General features: G+C 48.4%; 1 protein-coding gene across 4 annotated transcripts in view; it reads left to right on the forward strand.

The window, feature by feature from the left end:
* NSD1 (nuclear receptor binding SET domain protein 1) overlaps positions 1 to 12833 on the forward strand; it is a 60779-nt gene that overhangs the window by 24388 nt on the left and 23558 nt on the right. For all 4 annotated transcript variants that reach the window (XM_038186558.2, XM_038186556.2, XM_027468618.3 and 1 more), the window contains exons 6-13: positions 2407 to 2528; positions 2676 to 2967; positions 4258 to 4367; positions 5421 to 5490; positions 6284 to 6402; positions 10450 to 10593; positions 11077 to 11200; positions 11709 to 11909. In XM_038186558.2, the coding sequence (XP_038042486.2) occupies positions 2407 to 2528; positions 2676 to 2967; positions 4258 to 4367; positions 5421 to 5490; positions 6284 to 6402; positions 10450 to 10593; positions 11077 to 11200; positions 11709 to 11909 (1182 nt within the window). The remainder of the gene's footprint in view (positions 1 to 2406; positions 2529 to 2675; positions 2968 to 4257; positions 4368 to 5420; positions 5491 to 6283; positions 6403 to 10449; positions 10594 to 11076; positions 11201 to 11708; positions 11910 to 12833) is intronic.

Genomic DNA, 12833 nt, shown 5'->3' on the forward strand with positions numbered 1-12833 from the left:
CTCTCCCACAGGGATCTGGGTGAATTTCTTATGGATAGCTAAGGTTGGAGGGGGAAAAAGAAAGAGGGGCCCATAGGGTGTGCTGCACTGGGTAAAAGTTGTGTTTTGAAACCACAGCAAGCTGAAGAGCTCACTGCCTGCTCTGGCTGTGTGTTTTTGAGGACTGAAATCCTCCCAGAGGAAGCGCAGAGCTGAGCTTTGTGCTGGGATGGGGCTGTGTGGAGAGGCCAGGCCGCAGCCTGAAGCGAGCTCCTGCTTTATGCAAAGACACCACTGGATTCTCTTGGCTTCCTGGTGGTTTTGTCATTGAAGCATCCCAGCACCTTGCTAAGCAAGGTGAAGGTGCAAGTCTGCAGAGAGAGCTAGGGAGGAGCTGACACGAGGCAACAGGACTGTGAGAACCTGCCCCGTGGGACAGGCCTGGGGGAGGAGGCCGGAGAGCAGTGTAGGGACGGTGTGTGGGCCTGGGATTGCTTGCAGAAGTGGCAGATCAGCAGCTGTAGTGTAATCTGGTTCCTCTGCCCTCGGTACCACACCAGCCTCGAAGCACACCTTAAGTTTTCCTTCAGAAATGTGCTGTAAGGAGGCACCGGAGCCTCTGTGTGTGAGGAGCTGTCAGGGCTGCTGCGGTGTCCCCAGTGCGGGATGGGCAGGGAGTGGGTGAGTGCTGGAAAAGGCCCGTCAGTGGAAAGTGGTCCTGCTTTGTGTTGGAGCAGGCCAGTTATACAGAAAGCAGAGAGAGAACGGTGCTGGAGGTTAGGGCTGCCACTTAGAGAAGAGAACGGGCTTCCTCTCTTTGCCAGTGCTTTGAGACGATGTGACTAATCCTCCTCCGCAGGCAGACATGTAAGGGGCCACAAAAGATTGCATTCACCACCGTGTAATTTCCACTCAGCTCAAACTATACAAGTCCTCATCGTAGCCAAGTGGCAACATCCGGCATCTTTCTGCTGCAAAACTTGCAGTGAGTGGGGTGTCGAGTGAGGAGGGCAGAAATGGTGAGCAAGTAAGAAGTGATGGATGATTGGAAGCATTTGTGACTGCAAACATACAAATAATATCTTTTTAAGGTATGTCATTTGCCATTGCCAATCAGACTGCGTATAGTATTTTTGTACAGGGTTCACTTCAAGGGGAAAAAAGTGCAGTGAAGCCACCCTTCCTGGTACAGCACTGTGAGGCTCAGGAGTCACCTGGTGAAGGTGCTCAGCCTGGAGCTGGGAATGTGCTGCAATATGGGTCTCACTTAGACACCTGTGCAGAGGGTTAATAGCGGCTGAGAATAGTTGTGTTTGGGGGAAAAAAAAAAAGTTCCTTTCTTCTCTTTTGGCCAAGTTTGACACTTCTGTGCTTGTTTAACCACAAAGCCCCAGTGAAGTGTAGCAGTCTCGTCCAACATCCCTTGTTGCACTGGAATGCTTTTCCGTGAAACGTGTCTGGACAAAGAAGAAAAACCCACCTTCCAACCGGGAAGAGGAGTAAAGAACAGCATGTTTAGTGTTTGTTCATAAGCTCCCAGGAGACCACAAACGTTCCTGTGACTAGAACTGCTGTGACGATAACTTCAGAAACTAGTGAAGGGGAAAGTCCGAGGTATTTGAGAAAGTGAGAAAGCGACAGAAACTTGCATCGTCTTGCTTGTGCAGCTTGCTGAGTAGAGATGAGTACGATGGTATCAGAGCTTGCTGTGAGCTGGGTGTTGTGAGAGTGAGCAGTGAGGTTGGTACCAGGGAAATCCCGACTGCTAGGCTTTTCCCCTGTGACGCTGTTGTGCGAGTGTAAAGAAAAAGGCATCTGAGCCTTGAGCAGCTCGCAGTCTCTGGGGAGGATGGGTTGCTCCCTCGTCATCCTGGTCTCGGTGTAGAACGTATTGTGGGGAGGCAAAGGGAATAAACAGGCTGGCAGAGGCAGCTGGGGAATGCAGGGCTCTTGAAGCCTGTGAGAAGATGGGCTGGGGAGGAGGCAAAGGGAAGGAGTCAGGCTGGTGGCTGAGCGGTGTTAGGGAAAGCAGAGCTTTCCTGTGTCCATGCACTTAAACCCAAGGGAGTTTGGTTAACAGGAAAAGTAGAGAATCTGAGCTTCTAACAGGTGTTAGGTTTCGTAAGAGTACTGCGTGAAGGATAAATGTCGAAATTCCTAGGAGCCTCTCAGTCAGATAGCTCATGTTTAATTTCTCACCTGAAGTGCTTGAAGGCCTTAAAAATCTCACTCGTTATGTCAGGCTTCTGGAAACGCAAAGCTCCAAATGATAAGGCAGTATCAAAGAGAAAGAAGTACTGGGGCTCTTCCACATGGAGCCTGCAGAAGAGAAAAGGCAGGAGCAGCTATTGCCTGCAGATCATGAGGAGAATTTGTCTTGTGATCTTCTCAGAAACACAGTCTTGAAGCTGCTTTCCTTTTTCTTAGTACATTCAGAGAGGAAACGCCTTAGAAAGCCAAGTAAACGGCTTCTGGAATATGCAGAAGAATATGATCACTTATTTGCACCCAAGAAAAAGTCAAAGAAAGTCCAGGAGCAATTGCAAAAGGTAGGTTAAGGCAAATGTGCTCTTCGTGTCTCGTGCTTTTGGGCTCCAGTTCACGTGCTTTTGCTGTGTTCTTGCTTGCTGAGCGTCCTTGCTGTCTACAAGGCTGTGCAGGGCAAATGTTTTCACCACCGTGTTTCGCTACGCTAGGTGAATTCTGTGGCGAGGTCTGAATTTGAAGGAGGTCTTCCTGCACAGTGCAGTCCTGACAGAGACACCCAGCGGGGGCCGAGCCCTTTGATTTCAACTCCATCTTCAACCAAAGAGTCCCCTCCCATTCTTGAAGCAGAGTGCTCCTTCTCAGAACTAGGATCCCATTCCACTGATCCCACTCACCAACTCCTAGAAGGACCTTCTGATTTTCCAGAGCTCGTGCTATCTTCCTCAGATGTTTCTGAAGTTTCTGCTTCTCCAGATGCAGAGGAGAGATTCCTGAAATCGGGTAAGTGGGAGGTTGTGTGATTCTGCTCCCGTAAGCGAATGTGTCACAAGTTCAGTGGAAATGTTGCTTCAGTCCAAGTTAAAAGGTTAGTAACTGCTGATCTGTGTGGTTATCGGTTTGTTTATTGTGCTTTGATTCATTCAGAGACTACTACTGGTGCTGGGAAGGGAGAGGGCAGGTGAAGTGTGTTACACAGCGAGGTGCCTGATTATCTTCTGCTTTTACTGTTCTGTGTAAAGATGTGACCAGGGTCAAGGCCCTGGTGTTCTGGCTTTGTAAACATGTAGAGAATGCTGTTTCTGTTGGTGTGTGTTATTTTCCTGTAGTGTTTTGTTTCTATAAACAATAAATGGTGTGTATATACACACATTTAATAAAGACAAATATAAACATGTATCATAATAAACCAAGTGTGTAGAGAGAGGTATAGTCACTGAGAGGTCGGTTAGCCTGGTGTTTCTGGGACCGGGGGGCTGTGGGTGTCAGGTGGAAATGGAAAGATGGCAATGATTAAAGGAAGGAAAACTGGGAATGTGCACCTGAGGCTGGATGTGCAGGAGAACAACACACAGCGAAGCCAACATCCAGCATGCAGGGGTTGCATTTCTCTTCCCACTTGTGAGAAAGCTCGCGTCTTGCTAAGCACACAGCACCCAGGCTGTGGGCAGAGGCTTGCCTTGAACGATGACGTGTTGTCCTCCGTTAGGTGTCTGATGTCTCTGGTATCTGTGCAGAGGCGTGTGCCGTAGGAAGGACATAGCCAAGGCTGATGAAAGAAGCAGATGAACAGGGTAGGGTGGGTAGTAGGCCCTTTCTCTGAAGTGTCTTGCACTCATAGCATCACAATTTCCTGGTCATTGTAAGTTTCTGCTGTTGCCCACATCTAGCAACTTGTTGTTCCCAAGGACCAGCAAAAAGCTTAGCAAGAAGCCAACACAGCTTTCAGCTACTTTGCTTGAGTCGTCTCTTAACAGGTGGTTTTAGCTGGGAGCATGTCCTTTAGCCTGTTTACTCTATGCAGCAAGAGCACTGGTGAGAGTGGTGTGGGAGGAAGCGCGGCTGGATGTGTCAGTGGGTAGGATTGGATTCTTCTGGAATCATCTTCTGGAAAGAGGTCCATTTTTATGTAAAGTGTGCAGGTAATTGGCATTTTTGCACAAGGAGCTTGTGATACAAAAGACTAGGTGAATTGGAATGTTTTGAACTGTTGGCTGGTATTTGCTTAATGGCCTTAGTGTGACTGAAGTTAAGAAAATCCCCATTTATCTAACGAGAAGGACTTTATTGCAGGAAACTTTGAGAGCAAACGTCAAAGGAAGCCCACTAAAAAGCTCTTGGAATCCAATGATTTGGACACTGCCTTTATGCCAAAGAAGGAGGAGTGGACTCCCCCAAAGAAGGTATTTTTCCTTCCAGTGCTTTTGGAAGTCTGATAGAAAATGAGCCCAGACACCAGAGCCCGCTGAATGAGAGGCACAGTGCAGTGGGCTGTGGTTTTTGTTGGCTGGGGCCCAGGAGTGAGGGTCCACCCTTCCCAAAGGTGATGGTTGCTGTGTTATGATGAAGAAATCTGCTAAATACAGAGGTGTTCCCCACCCCTCCCCGCTTGTAATGAGGACTGGGGAATTTTGGCTGTAAAGTCTCCGTTCTCCATTGATTTCTATGGAAAAATGAGTCATCTGGATACTGGTTGGAAAGGTGTGAACAGAAATGTTCTGGGCAGAGCTTTTCTGTCACAGGGAATCCCTGTTATGTTACGGTGTAACTCAAGCTTGAACCAAGGCTTTCTCCTTTTCTGTCAGATTTCCTCTGAATAGTATTTCCTTTGTTATTCCAAACTGGGCTGGCACATGGTAAGTAAGTGCAGAACTTGTAGCTGGATGGAGGTTTGAGCTGTATCATGTACGGCTTGCAGTGCTTGATGCAGTTAAGCAGAAAATAGCAGCATTTTCTTTTTAAAATACTCAATATTCAGTAGCATCGTTTGGAAAAAAAAATGACCAGAGTTATGTCAGGCATTGCACATGCACAAGACCTGTAGTTGTTTCTCAGGTGAATTAATAAGTGTTGTTGTTTTTCCTGTTCTCTCTGTGGCACAGTCAGCGTGGTTGCAGTAATGCAGAAGCCAGCGTGTAATTCAGTCTTAGGCTCCATAACAAATGTGAAACCAGGAGTGTATTCCCAGCAGCTTACGGGGTGTTAGCAGCCTTTTTGGGAGAGCTCAGGAAAGAGCAGGGGATGCTGGTGACCATGAGGCTCGTCATTCTCTGTGCAAGGAGGAATGCCTTTTCTATGTGGGATCTATCAGACACAAACCAAGTGTTGTCTTGTAATGCTGGTAATCATTGATGAATTCATGATCTGAAATGAGAATTATTGCAGTCACTTGTAAAAGGCTGAGGAATGTGCATCTCTGATTTGCCTCTGCTGAATTGTCTCTTGTGTATTTGTAGGGCACTGGTCCTTCGGAGAGCGACAGCTCTGAACTGTACTCGCCAGCCCACTTCTCAGACCTGGGAGAAGGTAAGTGAAGACAGGGCAGCAGGGGCAGACTGATGCCATGTGGATCAGTGCCCGTGGCTTTAGAGAGAGCTGTGTGTGTAGGGGCTTACGTGTCTTAGGAAGGCTCTTAGGAAGTACTGCTGAGGCAGTGGCAGAAGAAACAGGTACAGCAATTGCTTGTCAAAGGTGTCATTATATCTTTGACTTCCTTAGGGAAAGTGGAGGTGTTAGCTTCATATTTCCACTGGAAGATATTAAATTTTCATTCTTACTTTGAGTGGTTGAAGGAAACTCATCAGCACAGGTGCTGTGCCACTGCACGTTTTGCCTGATGGCGTGCTGTGCCCAGGCTCAACAGTGGTGTTCCATGGAGGATTGTGTGGTTGTACTGTGTTCCCTCCCCCATGGGCCTTCATATTAATCACATTGGTGTCAACGTGAGATTTCTGTTTCATGGTGGTGGGAGGAGATAATTATCAGCATTTCAATAGCAATGATGGCTTTGTGTTGGTAGCACTTCCTTTTTGTCTGGAGGGCTGTCTCAGGATAAGTCAGTAAGGATATTCTTCAGCTCAGCAAAAGAATTCAGACCGAGAATTCAGGGTGAGTCAGTGTTGTCCAGGTCCTCCGATGGCTGCAGGACAAAGGACAGATTGCCCTGGAGGCAGGCTTGCATCGCCCCAGGCCATGTGCCTTCCAAAACAATGGCAACCAGCCTGAAGCAGTCAGAGTGTAGAAGCTGATGGTGGGCCTGCAGAAAGCAGGCAGATTGTGATTTTTGCATTTTTCTTGAATGGTCTTTGTCACATCCCAGCTCCTGAAAAGGTCTTGGAGAAGCAACGGAAGCGGAAGAGACAGCGCCATCCCTCTGTTGCAATGCATTCCAAGAAGGAGAAAAACGGGGAAGGGCTGGGGGAGACCCCACATTCTGAGGTACTCTTGGGTTTTCCTACACTCTCTCATCCCTGTAACCTCTCTGCTACTTCTCAGGGTGCTGTGCAGAGCCTAGGCCAAGTAGTCTTTGGCTGGCTGAATGAGATCGGTGTGTCAGATGGGACTTTGTGCCCCTGATGCAGTTGCATGAGCTGGGGTTGAAGCTGAAGGTATCACCTCGATTAAGTAACTATTTTGTGATGGCTGCTTAACTTGGGCTCAATTTTTAAGCTGCTATTCAGCTAATTCTCCAGGAGAGAGTCTGTTCTGATCTGACAGGACCTGGCATCTTGCTTTGCACCTCAGACGGCCTAATTGCTGTAAAAGGTCTTGTCTTCTGGTGTGGGTATCTTGCCGTTTTACACACCAGTATGAAACACAAGCACTGGATTGTGGACTTCAACCCCTTCTTGCACTTGCCCTGCTTGCTAGGGTGAGCTAAGAGCTGCATCGGAGGGCTTGGGGGGGGGACGGGACGGGGGACTGTCTGTGTCTGCTCGTAGGAGCCTCTGATTACATTCTGCCATCCAGCAGAAAGGGATAATTGGGGCGACTCCCTTCTACTGCATCCTAGCAGAGCTGGCATACAAATATCTCTGACAAGCACGTTTTGCCTTTTAGGAGTGAGCCAGGTATCACCAAGTGTAGGGGAAGCAAGACTTTTCCTGAGAGAGGCGGGACACCTCCGGGCCTCTCTCAGCATCGCCTCTCACTTCCAGTGGCCCAGGTTCAGCAGCAGGCTGTTCTGTCAGGATAGTCAGTATGTATTTCAGGAGCCAATTATAGACATATATTGTTATATTTGTTGTTGTTATACAGCTTCCAGCAGAGCACAAACGTCACACCAGTTGTCTGAGCAGTGCCAGCTACCCTGCTGTCTGCTGCTACTGCTGTTTGAAAAGCATTTCTGACGGGGGTGACAAAGTTTGGGGTAATACCTCAGGGCCCTGCAAGCCTTCCCGTGCTGCTTGAAGAGCACTGGTCACTTGTTTCTGAAGTGTGCTCACCTGGAATCATGTTTCAAAGAAGCCTGTACAAATATCTTTGCCAATGCTGGGGGGTAGTTAACACTGTCTGCTGTTAGGCACCCTGTAAGAGGCTGGCTCAGTTCAGAGCCAGCAAATTCTCTGCACACCTTTTGTAGCGAAGAAGTGAGGGGGCAGTTCAGAGCAGCAGGGTAGCTAGGCCACAGCTCTGAATGCCACGCTCACTGCAGAGAAGTCCAGGGAGTCTTAACTGCCTCCAGCCTTAGACGTACATCTGTGTTGGGTACCTGAAGTCATGTAACACCAACACTCGGCACCTTTTCCCAGCATCCATTTTCATGATTGTGTCTCTGGAGCCAGTGTGGGGAGTGTTCACCCCTTGGCTTAGGAGAGTGCATAGGTGAGTATTGGGGTGCTGTGGAGATGCAATTACACTTCCACTTGGAATTCAGACTACACTGGTCCCTAAGCAACCGTCCACACACCTGGCAAGGAACCTCACTTTCTCCTGAATGCTGCTAGAAGAAATACATGTTCTGATGGTGCAGCACAGTGAAGCCTTGGATCCAGCTGCTTTCAGAGGGCAGAGGAAAGTCTGCCTACCTGGGCTGAACTGGGCAGTTTTCTCTGCCCTTGCCTGTCTGTGGAGCCAGGAATGCAAGTTGGCAACATCAGGGCAGCAAGAGCCCAAGAGAACAGGATGGAAAATACTGTTGAAGTGGTGGTCAAGGTTGTGTGTCAAGGTCAGGCTGTGCCAAAGAACAGGCCAGGCTTTTAAGGATGTGCCAGATACGACAGCAGAAATAGCTCTGGAAGAAGACCCAAGATGAGACCTGCCCTCTGTAGGAGGTATGTAGCTTCACAGTGCTCACATTGGGTAGGGGAAAGAGTGGGAACAGTGTGACAGGTTCTTCTGAGTGATGGATGGTGATCTCCCTTCTCCCTGTTTGCAGAGCACAAATACCTGGCCTTGCCCATCCTGCCCAGTTCTGACATCCCACTCCTGGTGTGTTTCTGGGAGGACTGATTAAAAAATAAGGCTAAGGTCCCTGACATGTTAAATGTACAGGTTGGCCAGGTATTTGTGGAACTAAATAGGATGGCTTGAGGCTGAAAAGATAAGGATTGTAGCATGCTCTGCTACACTGGGCTGTCTGGGGCCAGTTGTTGAGATCCTTGCGAATAGCAAATATTTACAGCTCTGAGGGTTGCTGGTTTGTGTTCTGTAACTCGAGGTGCCTTTCAGTCTGTCATTCCATTGACACGTGAAACGTGGCCTGGGTTCATAACAAGCAATCCTGGCAGCCATGGTAGAAAGCAGCCAGAAGGATGGACCAGTCCTGAATCCCTCATACTGCTGGCTGTGGCAGATCTGAATGTGTCCCCTGCCTCCTTCCAAACCCCCTAGAAACTAGTGGGAAGCAAGTACCATTACCCACAGGAGGGGTGGTGGTCGTTAGCCAATTTCCTGTCCCTCTGGAAGGGTTCTCAGTGACCACAAGAGAGGCCAAACTTTGTGTCTGCAGCACTGACCCCAGCACAAACAGAAGCTGTAGCTGAAGCTGTTTACCCACACGAGTAGCTGATTAACCCTGCTCTTGTTCTTCCTTACAGTGACCCCTGCAACCCTGAGGTCACTGCTGAACTGAGCAGAAGAGGGAGCACCTATGTAGGAATTAGGAGGACCTGAGCTGTAACCAGTCCCTGGGATGCTGGTCCCTGGTGCTGCTCCTGGAGCATTCCAGGAGCCAAATCAAGTGCCTGAGCCAGCGGGCTGTCTTGTGGCAGACTGCGCCCTTCCTAGCAGAAATACCTAGCAGAAGTGAAGTACCTAGGTAGCACTTAAGATGCCATTGTGTGTAGAGGTAAAGGCAGCTGTTGTGTTGTTAGCAAGTGGTTTTACCAGAGCTCTAGACCTTTTCCTTCCCCTTCCATCTGCCAGGGCTAGGATGGCAGCAAGTGACGTGCTCCTTCACAGAATTCCTGAGGGCTGCATCACTGCCAGCTTCCAGCATGTCTGTAATGATGGTGTGTAAGGTGTACGCTGGACGTGTGATTGGCACTAGTTTGTAGCTGGGAGTTTTCTTTTTTTGTGCTCAATAAAGCGAACTTACACCACTCGTGTTTGTATTGTGTGCTTTAATACGCTGTCAGTGCATCATTGGTCCACGTGGTTTGAAAAGGTTCCCAAGTGAAAACATGCCGATGGATTCAAGGACTGAAAAATCAAGCAAAGGAAGCATCACTACCTGACAAGAATACCAGCTCCATGTTCTTCCATCTTAAGGACGTTTGTTTTGCCCAGACTAATAACGTGCTCAGAGTGTTCAGCTGAGCCTGCAAGCTTTAGTGGCACCACAGCTCAGATGAGTATGGTATTCTCATGGACAGAAAGTGGTGCAAAGCTCCCTCTCGTCATCATTAGTTGTCCACCTGGCATTGAGCAGGCTCCAGGGGATGAGTCGTGGTTGCTGCTCTTGCTAGGAGTTGGAGTTCCTAACAAGGTCTTTGAAGTGTAGGGTTTTTTTTCAGGGCATGCGGTAAACACGGCTTTTTGACCCAAGGAGGATCTTGGATCCAAAAGCCGCTGTAGCTATGCACTGAGATCACTCAGCTATCTGCAGTGAGCTGGGATTTAAAAACAAACAAAAATAAATTTCAGTCTTGTATTTGCATTTCTAGTACAAGCAGTCATCAGCACACAGGATGCTTCTCTGGCATTGGTGGGCATGATTTTCAGACTATGCAAACCTGCCTGATACGTTTCAATGAATACTGTTCTTCCTCGGCTGTGACTTCCTTTCCTCAAAGAGGGTTACGCACAGAAAAATAGTTTTGTTCATTGTGTATTTTAAATGATCTAACAAACTAAAGAGCTCTTCCTTTCCTTTATTGCAAGTCTTTTGGTAGAACCATGTGGGGGATGTTCTCTCCAGGGTGGGTAGCACTGACTGCCAAACTTGTATGTGCTCGATGGCTGAATTTGTAGTTTGCAAGGCAGTGTCCTGTCTTGCAAGGCTGTGTAGGATGCACAGCCCTAATTTTGAATTTCTTTTTAAAGGGGGAGACATCGGGTCATGGGACTGCTACAAGCCCTAAGGAGGGAAACGAAGAGGGGTCTGAGAATGACCATGGAGTGCCTTCATCCAAAAAGATACAGGGGGAGCGTGGAGGAGGAGCAGCTCTCAAGGAGAATGTGTGCCAGGTAGTGTCCTTGAGGAGACCTCTTTGAAACTTCAGTACTCCCAGAGATTTTCCATGTGAGTGCTGACGTGCTCTTGTGCCCCCAGCTAAGTCTGGGTGGCCTCAAGGTGCACGTTACTGAAATAACCAACTTCTTGTGCTCTTTGAGGGGCTGTGTGGTTCTGAGGGCTTTGACAGCCCTTTAACCAGTAGCGTTCTGAATCGAGCCTTTCCTGTGTGATTGCCTCATCCTAAAGTTTAAGGATGTTAGGGAGATGTGACCGACTTACAATTCCTTTTAGCTGGTGCGTTGTAGCGGGGACGGGACAGCAAATGGCAGCGGTGATGCACAAACCACCTGAACTCACTGACACAAGGCAAACTAACCTTTTTTTTCTGCAGGAATCTCTGCTGGCAGCTACGCTCAGCATGCAGAGCGTTGCTGTCCAGGATGAGCTGGGGAAGGGGTTGCTCAGAGCTCACGATGTGCTTCCTTCCCCCCCAGATCTGCGAGAAGCCAGGGGAATTGCTGCTGTGTGAGGCGCAGTGCTGTGGTGCTTTCCACCTGCAGTGCCTTGGGCTCTCCGAGATGCCAACAGGCAAATTCATCTGCAACGAGTGTTCCACAGGTACAGCAGCTTCCCTGAGCACAGAAGGGCAGAGTGTTTCCTGCCTGCCTACCTGGGGCTTCCTTTGCTGAAGCTCTATGCCAGCAGCAGGGCCACTAACTGCCTGTCAGTCCTTTGGTGACTGGTTTGATTATTCTTTCCTAATCAGTCTTACTGTTAATTCAGGCATGTGGGGTGGGGATGAGAAAGTGAAATTCTTATCTGGGACTAGGGTGGAGAAAGGTGTTAAGGTAGACTGGTCTAGAGCAGGCTGAGTATGGCTCTTGATTTGTTTTTCTTTTCCCCAGCCTGCAATCACAACTATGGTCATTTTTTTATTGTTATTTTTTGTCTGCACTTACATTGCAGCTGTAGGCAAACCCAGCCTGCTGCAGAGACTTGTGCTCTGTGGTGTGTACAGCAGCAGGCTGGGAAGTCGTGCTGTGCTGCCACGCAGCCTGGCAGAAGCGACAGGTTTTCGTGTAGCCTTTCTGTATGACTGGTGTTCCGTCTGCTGCTCTTTCTCCAGGAGTCCATACCTGCTTTGTGTGCAAGAGCTGCGGGGAAGATGTGAAACGGTGCTTGCTGCCGCTCTGTGGGAAGTATTACCATGAAGAATGCATACAGAAATACCCGCCCACAGTCATGCAGAACAAGGGTTTCCGATGCTCTCTGCACATATGCATGACTTGTCATGCTGCTAACCCAGCAAACATCTCTGCGTCTAAAGGTACTGAAATCTTCTGGTGTGGTCCCGGGGAGGCAGGCAGAAGCCTTTTCTTTGTTTTCCTGGTCCACTAGTTCTCGGTGCTGTTTTCCTGTCCTCACCACAGTGCTTGCTGTAGCGTTTGCTTCTCTCAGGGGAGCTGCAGGGGTGGTGTCCGTGCGTGAGGTCGCTGCTCATCAGCACTCCTGATGGCCAGGCGCAGCAACTGAAATGTTCCTGTCTGTCCAGACGCTTGGATGCCTGCACGTCAGGCAATATCACACTCTTCTCTGGATTTTTGAAGCCTCTGGAGCTGTGTGGACACTCTTGTCTTTCTTCTTTGTACTTCTCACTATGCCAGGGCTGCAGACAGTGCATCCTTAGCAGTGGCCATTGAGGCAAGGGCATTAGAGAGCAGCACAGGAAAAATTGTGATACTGTTTTTTCTTTTTTTTTTTTCTTTTAAATGCAAACTAATTTTTGTAGAGACACTCTTCACTTAAGCTTCTCAGGCAACTATTTGAGCTGTTTGCTGCAATACCTTGACCTTTATCTCACATGATTAAACTCAAAACTTTAACGTGAGTGCCTTATATGTTTGCTTCTAAAACTGCCTTTCTTTACATCTTTGGTATCTTAAGATGAGTGGCAATAATACCAGCTGTATTTTTGTCCTCAGGCTCTGTGTTACTCTTCTTTCCTTCCACATGTCAGTACTTAGTATGGAAGAAACTATTAGGTAGCTCATCCCTTCCACACTGAATATTTGCCTTGTGTCCCTCTGGCTGTTGCTTTCCAGTGGTCAGATTTACCCCTTTCTTTCCAACTCTTCTCCTTGTTAAGTCTCCTTTGAGGAACCTAAAAGACACTGAGAATTAGAATTAGAATTCTTGGATGAATTAGGCCTGCAGGCAATTTTAAGTTCTCTGTTTGGGACTTTCAGAGTAA

Source organism: Anas platyrhynchos, chromosome 14, assembly GCF_047663525.1.
Source record: "Anas platyrhynchos isolate ZD024472 breed Pekin duck chromosome 14, IASCAAS_PekinDuck_T2T, whole genome shotgun sequence".
NCBI lineage: Eukaryota > Metazoa > Chordata > Aves > Anseriformes > Anatidae > Anas > Anas platyrhynchos.